The following is a 15,355-nucleotide window of genomic DNA, read 5'->3' as shown; positions in this document are numbered from 1 at the left end:
GACCACAAATGTAAAAACACAGCGACCGACCACAAATGTGACATCTTATGCACAAAATGTGAAAATCACCCACAAATGTAATAAATAGCCCCCCACAAATGTGAAAACAATTATCACACTCAGCTTGCCTTGCCAAGATATGAACTCGTAACAGTCCTTTGATCTTATATCTGGCTGCGACAAATGCCAAATTCTATGCGACGCGGTGTCTGTTCATGGGCGTGGACTGATGGTATCGCAGCCACAGGTAATCTCCAGAAATCAGCATCCTGTTGTAAGATTACCTTGATTGGATTTAATTTAAGCACAACTTTGATTATAAAATATTATTTATCACATTGTGTGGGTGGTGATGCTCTTGGTTCTGTTTTCACATTTGTGGTTTATTTGTTTTCACATTTGTGGTCAGTTCTCATATTTTTGTGGGTGATTTGTTTTTTCATTTGAGGGTTAAATAGGGTCTTACTACAATTTATATGTCTGTCTGCTCTAAAGTTACTGAGTTAAATAGATGACTCACAGAATATTCTAGAAGTATGGTGGCGTTTTTCGAATTATCTGGACACATGACACACTGAGAGACACCACCCACCAACGTCACTCTCGACTCGTCGAGAGAAACATTTCGTCGTTTGATTTGATAGGTCCTTGGTTGGTTATTTTCTAAAAATAAGTCTTCTGAAAATCATTTAAGAATTACAACATAGTGTAAGCCAATTAGTAAAAAATAGTTGACTCATTTGGTATATTTCTCTTCAGTTTTGTAAGCAAGAATTTCGTATTAGGCCCAGCAAAAAGGTAAGCTCTCCACCAGACTGAGTTGTGATTAAATTTAGATAGGTCGGTAGGTTACATAGTGCTTTAAAAGGTACTCTCTTCAAATCGGCCTATTTTAGGCTAGGCCTATGCCTAGATAGATGGCTAGTATTTGTTATTGAAATACGTAAATTGTTTCATAGTCACCACACACGTACATATTACTGTAGTTGCATGCTTTGTTTATTTACCGTCTACCTCTAGGCGGCCTAGGCTAGATTTATTTAGAGGAATTATTATTCAATATGGTGAATGTCGGTTTATGTGATATCGGTTAATAGAGAGGTTTCGCAATCTTACGAATACGATAACGAAAACGGATACGTCACGCACACGTATTCGTTTTCGTAAGCCAGTAAAAATCTGTTTCGCATGGCAACGAAATATTGAGGGCGCCTTCCAAAATATGACTGCGGTAAATTTGAGCGAAGCGCGTGTACGTGTTGCTTGGTGCTTGGCTGCCTCGGCCTAGCGTAACATCAAAGCGAGTGAGGACTTTAAAAACTGCTATTTATCAAAATTGACCTAGCATTTTAGTAAATTACTTTAGTAAATTACTTTCAATAAATCTATAATTATATTATAATCATGAATCGTTCCTGATTCAAATTCAGAATGTGCAAAATAGATCAAAAACTATACTCGTTTTGTAGTTACGAATATGACTGGTGATATTCGTCAACACGAATACGCTTTACGAATATGAATTGGGGATCAGCTCAAAAGTTTCACAAATGTGTGACGTATCCGTTTTCGTTATCGTATTCGTAAGGTTGCGAAACCTCCCTATTAAAACAACTTGTGGTATTTGGTATGGAGCGCCGCTAGATAACTGAAAAATCTGTCTGCCTATATACAATGTTTACAGTAAGTAACGACAGCCATAACTTTACCAAGAAAAATACAGTGGTTATTAAGTAAAGACGTCACAATCTCATTATCAATTTAGCATAAAAAAGAGCACTTTTTATAGCAAAAAAACCAGAAAAACACCAGTTTTAAACGCCACCAACTGATTAAATCTGTCATCAGTGTAAACAGGACACATTTTGTAAGGAAAGTGGCCGTGGCCTACTGACAATCAATGATTCACATTGGTGATTAATGATAAGTGTAAAGTGTATTAATTTAATAAATGTTTACTTTCTTTTGGAAAACTCAGATAACTATGGGTAAAGACTACTACAGAATTCTTGGAATAACAAAAGGAGCGACGGATGATCAGATTAAGAAAGCGTATAGGAAGCAGGCTCTGAAACATCACCCTGATAAGAATAAGTCAAAGGGAGCCGAGGACAAATTCAAGGAAATATCTGAAGCATATGAAGTACTAAGCGATAAAAAAAGGAGAGATATTTATGATAAGTTTGGTGAGGAAGGCCTTAAACATGGCACGCATAATGGACACAGTGGCGGGAATACGTCATGGTCGTATCACGGCGATCCTAACGCCACATTTGAAAGTTTTTTCGGTCCTGGTCAATCTCCCTTTGATATGTTCTTTAATATGCATGGCGGAGGGCAGAATGGGGCTGGCTCAAGAATGAGTTTTAATATGGGCGAGCCTATGGACATGGGAGATGGATTTGGCGGGATGAATTTTGGCCAGTTTGGAAATAATATGGGACACCCAGGTATGCGTGGCGGCGGAATGCACAAAAAGAGACAACAAGACTCTGCTATACAACATGATCTTAAGGTTTCTTTAGAAGACATTTATAGGGGATGCACAAAAAAGATGAAAATATCGAGAAAGGTTTTAAATTCAGACAAAAAAACAACACGCATAGAGGATAAAGTATTAGAAATTCAAGTAAAACCTGGCTGGAAAGAAGGTACAAGGATAACCTTCCCAAAAGAAGGGGACCAAACGGCATCCAATATACCAGCAGACATTGTATTTATCCTTAAGGATAAGCCGCATCCAGTTTTTACTCGTGAGGGAAGCAATTTAATATTCAAAGCCAAGGTTTCTCTTCGGGATGTAAGTAAATGCTTTGGTTTATGTTACCACCATTGACAACTGGCCTACTAGTATTTAATACTGACCACACAATGTTTTGGTTTAAGCTACCATTGAAAACTGGCCTATTTACTGTACTGCCCAGTATCATGCTGGCCACACAATATTCTTTACTTTAATATTAAAATCTACCCTCATATTATTAACCTGAATAATAACTGTATAATAATCCATGAAATTTATTTCAGACACACTGTACTAACTAATTTATTTATGGACAATATTTTTCTTTATACCACAACTCTTTATTCAAACTGTTCGTTTTATCACCAAGCAACTAGCCATTCCCAACAATACAATTTGCTCACCATACTTTAAAGTTTAAAAAGGAAAGTAAACGCATAGACTCAATGGTTCGTGAAAGATTATAAATAGCTAACCTCGTGAATAAACAATTATATGCCTAGAGAATGTGCATCTGCTGTGAATTGCCTATGCTATTAATAATTGTCAAGAATAGCTTGTGTTCATTTGACACAAACTATGTACAGCTTACCTATAACCTATTGAATTGCTATTCATGTATTATGTTTATCTGGTCAGGCCACTATTATTAATGAGATATCATTTTTATGTTCAGTACATGGTCATCTACATTTTCAGTACATGATCATGTTCAGTACTGTACATGATAATCTAGACATGTTCAGTGCATGATCATGTTCAGTACATAATCATCTAGACATGTTCAGTACATGATCTTCTAGACATGTTCAGTACATGATCATGTTCAGTACGTGATCATGTTCAGTACGTGATCATCTAGACATGTTCAGTACGTAATCATCTACAAACAATGTTATGTTAAAAACGGAGCTGTTTCTGAAATGTTTCTATTATTAATTATTTAGTAATAGTATAAAATAGAAACAAAAACAGAAACAAAATAACATTAATTTTGGACAGAGGATATTTTTGTAGTTAAAAATAATTCAAAACTGTAATAATTATAATTATGAAACGTTTCATAATTGTTTTTTAGAAATAATTCTGTCAATAATTGACAATTTGTAGTAGAAGCATCCTGTTGCTCAACCTCCTGCTGTCCCCACTCACTAAGTTTGGCTTGTTTAAATCAACACAGTACAACATGGTATTTTTTTATATTTTGGCAACATTCAACTCTTTGTTGTAACTAACTAATTTAATAATTTTTTTTTATTTTATAATTTAACTGGTTCAATGCCAAAGTATTTTAACATAATTTATCATCACTTTCCTCTCTTTTGAAATCTAAATTTTACACTCGCTCTCCCCACCCTTCACCTACCAAAAAAGAGTCTTAGTGTTTTAGGTACAAAGTTTGTATATAATTTTAAGTTTACCAGTCAATTACCCGACAATTATTTTAAAAAATTAATAGACTCTGCAAACTGGTTGAAGGTCCCAAATTCATTTATTATAGTGATACTTAAATTGGATTCAATAAAACCATGATGTTTTGGTCCATGCCAGGGATGTCCGGCATTGTACTGTACCAGGACCGTCCGGGTATTGGGCCATCCAAGGGATATCCAAGTTTGGGCCGTCCCAAGTATGTTTGGGCCGGCCCAAGGATGTCCGGTATTGGTAGAGTTGACTGTATTTCATTTTGTAATTGGTTTTCATTCTGCATCATAGTTAGGACAAGTTTATTGTAAACTGATTTCCCATGGATGTTTGAATGCCTATAAAAAGTCAAAGCAATTATTAGCAATTAAGTAAACAGGAAATTCTGATTTGACATTCAGCAGTTGTCAGTACAAGTCGGGTTATTAAATCATGGATAAAGTCTAGAAACAGTGAAGAATATTATTATTATACCGATATCACAACTATGACAAATTATTTATAATTTGTTTGTGTGGTAGGTTGTCCTATCGCGGAATAGTTTAAAAATGAAAAAAGAACATTTTCACTCATTCATTCCATACTGTATAGTTGTCCTATTACAACATTGTGTTTTGCTTCAAACAAGAGTGGATAAGTACATAATGCTTACAGGGGACACCTTCTGAACCCATCAAAGTGTCTCCTAAGAAGAGGTGGGTTGGGTGGCCTTGGTGTTATAAAACATATATTGCCAGTCATTCGTTCTATGGGAAGGTGTCCCTTATAAATTACTGAGAATACAATTTACATTAATTACTAATTAATTTATTCATATTTCAGGCATTGGTTGGTACAACACTACAAGTACCTACAATAGAAGGTAGGACGATACAAGTTCCTGTCCATGACGTAATCAAACCGTCTACAAAGAAACGCATAAGTGGAGAAGGATTGCCATTTCCGAAACAGCCAACACGTCGTGGAGATCTAATCATCACGTTTGATATTGGCTTCCCTGAACACATAACAAATTCTACAAAGGAAATCTTAGCAGACTGTTTACCGCGTTACTGAAGCTACTAAGTCAAGTTGATACTTCTTAACTTTTCATCAGCTGAACATTATGTGAAACACATGAAACTCTTGATTTGAATGGAGAAATTACGTTTATATTGGAATTATTAGATAGTCAGCTGATAGGAACACTAAGATCATCACCTTGACTTGACTCAAATTGAAGGAACAAACAGCATGGTAGATCCTTTTAAATAAACGATGGAAAAAAAATACATTGTAAAATGATGAATTGTTTTCTATCTTGCTTATTAATGGTGCTGTGAATAATATGATGCCATATTTTAATGTTCTTTTTATGAAGTAGTAATTTATGTGATATAACTACAATATTGAATGTATGGCAGCCATCTTTTTTAGTACTAGCCATGATTTAATGGTGAGCAGGTTTGTGGCAATGTCGGCACCTTATAAGTAAAATTCTGGCGAACAAACCTAAAGTTTCAGTTGGTAGTCGGTGTATTTTCAAAGTTATAAGTAGTGATTGCAATGTATGCTGGTACTGTACGTAGAGTACTGTAGTAGCTACATGTATGTTTTTTTTATAACACACTCTCTCTTTATTAATTAAATTATAAACTAATTATTATAATATGGAAATGAACAATTATAAATACTATTAGACAATATGTAAATATTGTATGGAAACTCTGTTTGACCAGAAATAGAATTATAGTTCTGTGTAATTGTTGGTGCTTTAGGGGTATTTATTTCTCAGACTTTACTCAATGTAGGTCTAGTGTTAAATGTATAGTAAAAACCTACAGTATAGGCTATACTAAGGAATACTAATACTAGTCCACTTTACTGTATCGTGTCTACACAAGTTGGAGGAAACAATGGCTGATTTCTTGGTGTTTGGTGTAATTCTTATAGAGGTTCATTAGTTTAAAGGCAGTAATATTTGGTTCAGTAGTTATTTTATTCATAATTTACATTTATAATTTTTTTTATAGAAATACCTTGTAGATTAGTTTTATGTGTTAGATTTGAAAATAAGAAACTTTTGATTAGAAAGAACTGTAATATATAGTTCATGAAATTAATGATCATCATAATATATCATGTAGGAAATTCTAATGTTGTAAGTTAAATCCTATCCTTTATTAATAACTCCAATTACGGTACATTTCACACTGAGTTCGGATTCAGTCCTGTAATCCGGGATACATCACATAATTATCACATATGTAACTTGATAACTAAGTGCAGAAAGCATGAGTTTGTTCAACATGCATTTAGTAAAACAATTTAATATTTTATTTATTTATTTGACATTGTTTTTTCTATATTTGAACCCTTTGACTGACATGTGCTAATTTAAAATAGTTTATGTGTAAATATGTATATTTTAATGGAAATACATTATTAAATTTTAACATTTAAGTATATACTAAGTATATTATACAGCAAAATTATATGTAGTGAGTGTGTTAGTATGAGGAAGATATTATAGAGTGAATAATTAATGAAATACTAAGGCTGTAGGTTGCTGAAGAGATATATTGCAAAAAGGATAGAAAATACTGCCAGATTTTATTTGTTGTTAATTTTATGAAAAAGAAATAATTCTATATGTGTTAGTATCATCTAAGTATTTACTGTGTATTAAAAGTATTTATTCAGCAAGTTAAAAAAGAACTAATTTACCAGAAGAAAGTTATGTGCATGAGGTCAACAGAATAACTGCTAATATTTAATATATACAAATAAAATGTACAAACAAATACAGTACATAGAAAATTATTATTTTTTAAAATACAGTTTTTCAGCACAATAAATAATAATGCTTCATACGACACATATATAACAAATAGTATACTGTTATAGGAAAGTCTTATAAAGATACCAAAAACTATTTTGTGTTTTTATCTTATGTTGCTTAGTGAAAAGGCCAGTTAAAAACCTTAATATTTATAAATATGTTAATCAATGGCTGTTACAATGCAGGATAGTGCAGTTAATCACAGAATAAAGATACAAAACTGAAAAAAAAAAAAATGTTTGTTGTTGTTTTGTTCGTTAATCAGATCTAACAATTTAATGAAAGGGCGATGAGTAGATCTGTTGTTTTCAGCCGCACGATTGTGTTGAGTGGAGAGGCATTTAAAACTGTGCGGCCGATTTCTTTGGTGGCCGGCCATAATCTTATTAAACCGTTTTCTTCGTTTCCCTTCACTACAAGTTATTGAGAGTAGGCCTAGCCTAATAACTTGAATCGATGTCGAGTGTGCGTGTATTTGGTCCCAGAAAACGTTATCAAAACTTGGTTCTTCCCACCAACAGGACGCATACAAAAGGATGTAAACCGCACCGCAAATAATTTGACCAATCATAACACGATGGAACATCCGAGACTGTGATTGGTCAACTCACTTTGAGTTACGCGCTACGTAGTTACGTTGTGTCCAATTGGGAACCAAGCTTAACAAGGACCAATATTTTAGCATAAGCCATGATTCATAGACCCCCTCTAATTTTAAGAAAACGGCAGTTTGTGTCCATTAATTAAATTGCGATAGAGATAATTAAAAAAAAAATTTTAATAAACAAAATATATTTTCGATCGTCTCGTGGATATTGTCAATTAGGCTGTATGTGTTGGCCTACTATTTCTGATCCTGTGGCCGTATTCACCAAACACTTTAAAGTGAGACATTTTACTTAAATATTAAGTATTTAACTTAACTCAATAAATATTTAAGTGTTTTCCAATAGCCCAAGTGTGAATGATGAATACGGCCACAGACCTGACAAAGGAATTCAATATATGTTACGTTACTTTTCTAATTATGAATTATTAACTTATATTAACTTGCACTTTATTGAACGTTGCTTGAACTCATTAATACAAAAAATCAGGGCATAGGCCTACTGTCTTCAAAACAACATTTTCTAATGTTGACTGGTTTAGGCCTACATTCTTTAAATATCACAGATGTTGAAACAACATAAACAAAATATTATCTAAACTCTTGACGTCAAATTGCATTATATTTTTCATCTCTTTCATCGTAGTATAATGTTATATTGATTTTCATCATCACCAAGACAGAACTTGTCCTCATATTATAGATCCGATTTATTGTATGCGTTAAGGATGCTCATCATCAGTAAGTTTCGAAATTGTTCACTGAGAAAAATACTTGCGAAATTTGAATCTTCATCTTAGCGGATGAAGTTGTGATAAGCAGTTCTTTCCACTACTCCAGCAGGTTCGAATGTGTAATCATGTTGCTGTTGGATCAATGTACTGTGCATATAGTTTGAATGCGAGATGGTGATAAATACACTCTCATTTTTGTTACGAAGCAGCTGATGACTCAAAAGTCAAATAGGATATCTTTTTACAGAACCATACTATATAAATGGGGCCATGCCAAGGGATTTAAATAAGAATCACAATTAATGATCACTCAGGGTCAGGAGGAAATAAGGTTTCGTTTTTGTACGAGTCAGCACAGGGTGCGATTTTGGTAAATAAGTTAGTATATCAGCCTGTTCGATATAGGCGGATATAATATTTTAAAATAATACGATTATACTTTATAATAAGTACCTACTGAGAGAAAGAGGGCGACATACACATTTCAAAAATAGAAAGAAAAGCAATGGCCCGCCGCCGGACGGCGGACGGGACGACGTCGAGCATGCAGCGAGAATCAATCCAATACATCATGGAGGTAGCCTAGGCCTAATAATATTTTTGTTGTATCTTTACAGCTTGAGATTTTATGTAGAATGAATTTTGCGGTCAAAATGTGGTTTCTTTATTTAATGCACATCATCAGTCTAGAGATCCCAATTTAGTAATCATAGCAACTGGTGGTAAAAACACCGGCGCTAGCTTGCTAGCTAACTAGGCCCAGCAGGCTAGGCCTAGGCATATGGCCTAGCTAGGCCTATGCATATTTAGTTTTACACACAGCCGGTAGAAAGGTAGTCTTTTGCTAGACTTTTAGCATTTCTAGGAGTAGACCTGGGTAGGTAGTAAGGCTTAGCCACATGGCATCCCGCGGCATAAGAGAACCGGGGTCAGCCGCATTTTGTTGATTGGTCGTAACATTGTACTATAATTAATTTATCAAAACATGGCTAATTTAATATAGACTTATGAAATAAAACCAGCCTAAAACTTCATGGACTGGATGTTGAGTAAATTTTTAAAAAAAGAATAAAAAGTAAAAAAAATATTTTGTTTATTAAAACATTTGTTTTCCTTTTATTCATTTTACTCACCATCCGTGAGGTTGGGGCTCTTTTTATACGTGGACCAAGCCTGGAGACAGACTTGACTTTAAATAAAGTATTTAAAGATGTATTGTCCCTTGAACACACACAAAAATGAAGGTCAAAATATTCTAAATTTAAATTGGCCATATCAAAGTAATATTAAAGTTATTCACTTTAAGTTGAAAATTCGAGCCTAAAACAACAAGTTTACGTAATTAACAGGTAAATTAATTTGATTACATTTTGTCTGGAAAATCATCGCGAGCGAAAGTAAACAAAGATTTCAAACCACGAGTATGCATGCATGATATGCTAATTATGATTGTTTACAACTCGTAACATTTTGGAAGGTGTTTTCACACAGATTGCGAGGAAGTTTTATGATTATGTATACAGAGTAGCCACACAAGTGCGTTACATTATGGGATATGTTTTGATCAAAAAAACATGTGTATTTCAGTAAATGATTTTTTTTTTCAACTAAATTTTGGTGAAAGTTAATAACTATTATGATACTTCAAAATGACCCACTTTTTTTCGAAATATTTTATTTTTTATTATTTTTAATTTGTCAAAGGGACAATACATCTTTAACTATAAGCCTACCAGTGGCAGTACCATCATATATCAAATTCATCCTTTAATTGACTTGAAATGTTTTCCCCAAAAATAGATACAAGTGTTACGAGCAGGTACAGGCAAGCCAGTCACCAAGTTATCTGGGGTAAATATTTTACTTTTTACAAATTATTTTGCATTGTGAATAATATTAATAACCTATAACTATATTTGTATTTATTTTTCAGCTTAACAAGTCGTCTACAATATCGGAAGTTAAAAAAAAAATTTACACACAAAGTAAGTATAATAATGTTCAGATTATTCTGCTGACGTCATTGTTTGTATACCCACTGTATGTCATTGTATGTCATTGATGTCATTGTATACCCACTGTATGTCATTGTATGTCATTGTATGTCATTGATGTCATTGTATACCCACTGTATGTCATTGTATACCCACTGTATGTCATTGTATGTCATTGATGTCATTGTATACCCACTGTGGATTATGAGACTACGTCATCAGCAGCAAAGCAGATGATGATGATCGTTGTCAGCAGCAAAGCAGATGATGATGATCAAGCATCTAATCGTGAAATAAGCCTTTTTTTAACGTGGTGCTACAGCACTTTTTCATATATGTTAATATAAGATAGGAATTTTACTGATTTCCAATACTTACAAATTAATTTTTTCTTACTGGATAAATATTTCTGATAAAAAGAGTATTTTACTGTGTAAAATTGTTTGTTATTTTGATTATGCATTTTTTCCAAGTAAAGTTTTTTCTTGTAACATTACAAATTGTCCAGATGTACAAATTTATTTTGCCTTTGTAGAAGTTTGCTTTCAATGAATATGCTTTAATTTAAATAATGACATTTACCAGATGTTAATGATCATCTAATTTACATACCGACCTTTGACTCCACATGGTATGTGAAATAGGGCCTCTATTGTACAAATTTTTTTTCAGAAGGTAAATTGTATCCTGAGCGTCAGTCAATCAGATCTTCAATTAGTAAGTACAGAACAATTATTATAATAAAGAATAAAATGAACTGTACATAGGCACAGAATATGGATGCTTAAAAGTGGGTGTGTGCTAAGATTGATAAACAACACCGAGAAGAAGTGAACTGTAGTTTAAATTTTTACACTGGCCACCTCCAGCAAGCACTACACCATACCCCAGCCCATATTGTTGTATGAAAAAATGTCTGTGGCAGGATTCAAACTTGAGACCTCTTGCGAACAGGGCAGGTACCATACCATTTAGACCACAAAGCCAAATGCAGTATGATATTTTCACAGATTAATGTTTATTTTGCTTATAAGTTTAGCAATACACTCTATAATCAAAGGGGCGTGTGGCGCAACGTATTGGACGTTAGACTACTTATCGTGAGATCGAGATTTCATGTCCAATACTTGTCACATTGCTTGTGTCCTTAGGCAAGACACTTCTGTTTGCCTCTCTCCACCCAGGTGTACAAATGTGTACCTAGTTAGGTAAAAAAAAAACTACACAAGGCGTTAATGGGAGTATGTTTCCATTCGTGTTTGATCCAAAAATAACCGGGGTAATAATGTGAAGCACTTAGTGGCTATAAGAATGGCATATTATCATTATGAGAAAAATCGAATCCATCATAAATCTAAAAATGATTTTGTTTGATTTAAACAGAGGGTAAGAATATAAAGGATGATGAGACCTTAGATCATCTGGGACTGGATAATGGTGGTGAGCTGTACCTGAAAGATCTTGGTCCCCAAATCAGCTGGACACTGGTTAGTTTATAATTAATGTCCTAGTCTTTTTTTGTCAGTCTTTTCAATCAGAACTGTTTCAACTTCCCAAGTGAAAGTGCCAATTAACAATTATTCAATGGTAAAAGGTATATTTCATTCTCTGTTTTCTATTCAGGTGTTTTTATCAGAGTATGCAGGGCCTCTTTTTGTATATCTGTTGTTTTATATGAGGCCAGCTATCATCTATGGCACACAGGCAGCGGATAAACCAATGCATCAGGCTGTTCAGTGAGTTAATAACGTATATATTTTGGTTATGAATAAGTGTAAACTTATTATTATTGGATCTGGAAAATATGATGTTATTGTACTGATTTTCTAATTTTTTCTTTACTGAAATAGATAAAATGCCATTCCCAACATATTCCTTTAATTGTACTTTTACTTTACTGTTTTTCTTTTATTGGATATGGTTAGTAGTGGCCTTTAAATAAGGAAACAAGTTTCTTCTTAAAAAGGAGAGACCACTGACTTCTTAACATAGTGAATGGTGCATAAAATCAAATTACAGGAAAGTCAATTAAAGAGCAGTCAGTAGAATAAAGAATAAAATAACAATTGTTTTTGTTTGATAGCATTGCTGCAGCCTGTTGGACTTTCCATTATGCAAAACGTCTGTTTGAAACCGTTTTTATTCACCGGTTTTCACACGCAACGATGCCCATTATGAACCTGTTTAGAAACTGTTCCTACTACTGGGGATTTGCAGCCTTCGTGTCGTACTACATCAACCACCCTCTTTATACACCTCCAAGTTAGTATTTCATTTTTGTTCTTAAATTCATCTTTTGTTTTACAAAAATGGATTTCTAATTAGGATTTATCAAGGTTAAAGTCTTCTAGTTTTAATTTTTTCGTACACTAGAAGAAATAAATCCACCGTTATTTTTATATTTTATTTTTATTATTAATTTCTTCTTTTATAATGTTCTCCCAGAGTGTCCAGTGTATAGGACCATGATCAGTACAGACTATTTCCTGTTATTTTTGTGTACTATTTTTATCATGATTATGGTTGTTCAGTTTTTTCACTGTTACTCATCTTGGTTTTGTCATACATGCTTCAGGTGGAATAAAATATATATCATTCAATCAAATTAGAAGTGTATGTACACAGAACCAACTGCTTTATGTCCCATCCAAAGAATGAGGCAATGAAAGTATCTTGTCCTTTAAGCAATATGGCACAGACCGGTCTCGAACCCATCCATCTCACATGCTAGTTTGATATCCTTTACCTTACGCCATATCACTAAATTGGTGTTTTTTAATTTTTATATTCTGTATGTATTTATTTTCAGTGTATGGGGATGTTCAGTTGTATGGGGGACTAGCAGTATTTTTGGTAAGTTTATTATTAACTATTGTTGGGTCACCATTCTTATTTCAATTTAGAATGTTATTTCTTATGACCATGCAGACCCATTCTATGTGCGACAAATATGCGGTTTTCTGCTTACCGTTACCACGGTCTGTGTAAATTTCCCTTACTACTATAGATAGGATGTACATGGTATTCCAGTTACTTTAGCTTAACATGGTATTATCCAGTTCCATTGATTGAATTGGAGTTTAGGTTGACATTCTTTTACAGCAGGCAACAATGTATTATGTATTCACCAGAAACCTTTATCAAATAAATTGAAATAAAAACAATTTTTTGTTATATCTTTATTATATAGATGAATGAAGTTGGTAACTTTTCTATTCATTATGCTCTACGTAACCTTCGACCGCCTGGTACCAAGGAACGTCGCATTCCACACCCGACTGCAAACCCTATGACATTGGCGTTTGCATTCGTTAGTTGTCCCAACTACATGTATGAGGTTGGAGCCTGGCTCAGCTTCACCATTATGAGCCAATGCTTACCAGCTGGTCTATTCACGCTGGCTGGCTTCTACCAGATGACAATGTGGGCGCTCGGCAAGCATCGTAACTACAAGAAAGAATTCTCTTCTTATCCACGAAGCAGAAAATCAATCATTCCTTTTATCATTTGATCTACTTCATTAATTTTTTTGGTAGATTTAATATAATTGAAAACAAAATATCATGAATGTACTGAATTAATATTAATTAATGTTCACAAAATCTGTGAAAATTGCAAGGTATTATTATTGCCGTCAATTAATTTGATGTATACATTGTTGCAAGTTTGAATATGTCTGTTATTTTATATGCAATTGTTAAGTACAGTTTTTAAAGTACTCTGTGTGCATCATGTATTTGAAATTGTCTTGTGAAAATCTCGTGAAAATGACCAAAAACATCCATAATTCCCTCTTAATATTAAATTAAAATAATAAAATAGCAGAAATATGTTTACAAAATGTGATGTTTATACTTTTATGCTGCGATCCATTGTTTTTCATTATCAATATTTAATGAAAATTTTGCAAATTACCTTGATATTTGGTAATCATTTGGTTTTGAGATGAAATGTACTTTTTTGGAATTTCTAAATTTTAAATTCATAAGAAATACCTTTTCCAGTTTGTTGTTTTTGTACATTTGCAAAATGAACTGGATGAATATGTTTTAATTGTAGTGGGCTGATAATAATTAAAATGATCATGTATGTCATCTTTTGTTGTGATTATCAATAATATAATTACATGTAAAATCAATAAAAACTGAAATCAAGTGATTTTTATTGTAGTTTGTTATTAACAATTTATCTGATAGTGCATGTAAAAAGAGAGTACTAAATTATATTGAGATGACAGTGGCATATTTGGAGTGTATAGCATGGTATAAACATAAATCTCGAGTACACCAGCAGTCACAATTGATACCAAGTATCTGTCAATGACGACCATGTGTCTTCAGAAGAAGATGGCTACAAGAACAGTAACTGTAGATAGTTTGCACCGCTTTACTTACAATGGTTATTGGAGATGGTGCTTCAGTAACTTTTTCCTTTTGCAAAGAAATTGACACTACCATCTCGATTGATTACTACAAATGCCATCTTTTTTAACTGAGTTGCAAAAACATTTTCATTTCACACCTTTTTTACAAATAAAGGAATCGCCATGTTTTCAGAAATAACTGCATTTATTTACAACATTTATTATCAATACATATTCACCTTCTTTTGATTTACACAATATTATATTTAATTATACTGAAATATGCAAGGGTAAGACAATACGAAGCATTTCATTTTCGGTTCATATTTAATATGGGACTATTTATTCTTTCATCATTCAAGAAGTTCAATTATGTTATACAGTAACGCACTTTCATATTGTAGACACGTGTTTTGCAATATAAAATTAAATATAATTCTAAATCATGTTATCTTCTATTCACATTCTTTACATTAAAACTATAGAAAGAAGAAATATCTAACTTATTAAAACATATGAACTAAAATAAGACTCTTAAGATATATTTAGAGTATGGTAGAACCCCTCCTTTTGGGGGAAACCCCTATTCAGGGGACATCTCTATTAAGGGGACAATATGATGTGAAACGAAAAAACCCCTATTCAAGGGACTTCACTACTTCACTACT

At 33.3% G+C, this 15,355-nt stretch overlaps 2 protein-coding genes and 1 long non-coding RNA gene across 4 annotated transcripts in view; all 3 read left to right on the top strand.

The window, feature by feature from the left end:
• The window catches only part of LOC144845863 (uncharacterized), a 59,245-nt gene that overhangs the window by 26,433 nt on the left and 17,457 nt on the right, over positions 1 to 15,355 (top strand). The window lies entirely within an intron of this gene.
• On the top strand, positions 609 to 7,216 carry LOC144844485 (dnaJ homolog subfamily B member 4-like). Its single transcript, XM_078701419.1, has 3 exons — positions 609 to 798; positions 1,979 to 2,800; positions 4,991 to 7,216. Exons 2-3 carry the CDS (start codon positions 1,985 to 1,987, stop codon positions 5,222 to 5,224), a joined length of 1,050 nt encoding a protein of 349 aa, XP_078557545.1. The 5' UTR covers positions 609 to 798; positions 1,979 to 1,984; the 3' UTR covers positions 5,225 to 7,216.
• LOC144844175 (putative very-long-chain enoyl-CoA reductase art-1) lies at positions 8,853 to 14,483 on the top strand. 2 transcript variants are annotated; one of them, XM_078700928.1, is made up of 9 exons: positions 8,853 to 8,907; positions 10,131 to 10,181; positions 10,264 to 10,315; positions 11,000 to 11,041; positions 11,708 to 11,811; positions 11,948 to 12,060; positions 12,408 to 12,586; positions 13,134 to 13,177; positions 13,515 to 14,483. In XM_078700928.1, the coding sequence occupies exons 1-9, from the start codon at positions 8,875 to 8,877 to the stop codon at positions 13,833 to 13,835; spliced, it is 939 nt and encodes a 312-aa protein (XP_078557054.1). In that variant the 5' UTR covers positions 8,853 to 8,874; the 3' UTR covers positions 13,836 to 14,483. The 2 variants fall into 2 exon arrangements, with proteins under 2 accessions (XP_078557054.1, XP_078557053.1); XM_078700927.1 differs by having other exon boundaries at positions 10,997 to 11,041; positions 13,515 to 14,482.

This window comes from Antedon bifida, chromosome 6 (assembly GCF_963402885.1).
Source record: "Antedon bifida chromosome 6, ecAntBifi1.1, whole genome shotgun sequence".
Taxonomy (NCBI): Eukaryota; Metazoa; Echinodermata; class Crinoidea; order Comatulida; family Antedonidae; genus Antedon; species Antedon bifida.
This window is presented reverse-complemented; position numbering and strand designations above follow the sequence as displayed.

Coding starts and splice junctions, on each gene's coding strand:
- LOC144844485 (XM_078701419.1), top strand. CDS start 1,985: ATGGGTAAAGACTACTACAGAATTCTTGGAATAACAAAAGGAGCGACG. Junction 2,801..4,990: donor CCAAGGTTTCTCTTCGGGAT/GTAAGTAAATGC, acceptor TTCATATTTCAG/GCATTGGTTGGTACAACACT.
- LOC144844175 (XM_078700927.1), top strand. CDS start 8,875: ATGCAGCGAGAATCAATCCAATACATCATGGAG. Junction 10,182..10,263: donor CAGTCACCAAGTTATCTGGG/GTAAATATTTTA, acceptor TTTATTTTTCAG/CTTAACAAGTCGTCTACAAT. Junction 12,587..13,133: donor CCCTCTTTATACACCTCCAA/GTTAGTATTTCA, acceptor ATTTATTTTCAG/TGTATGGGGATGTTCAGTTG.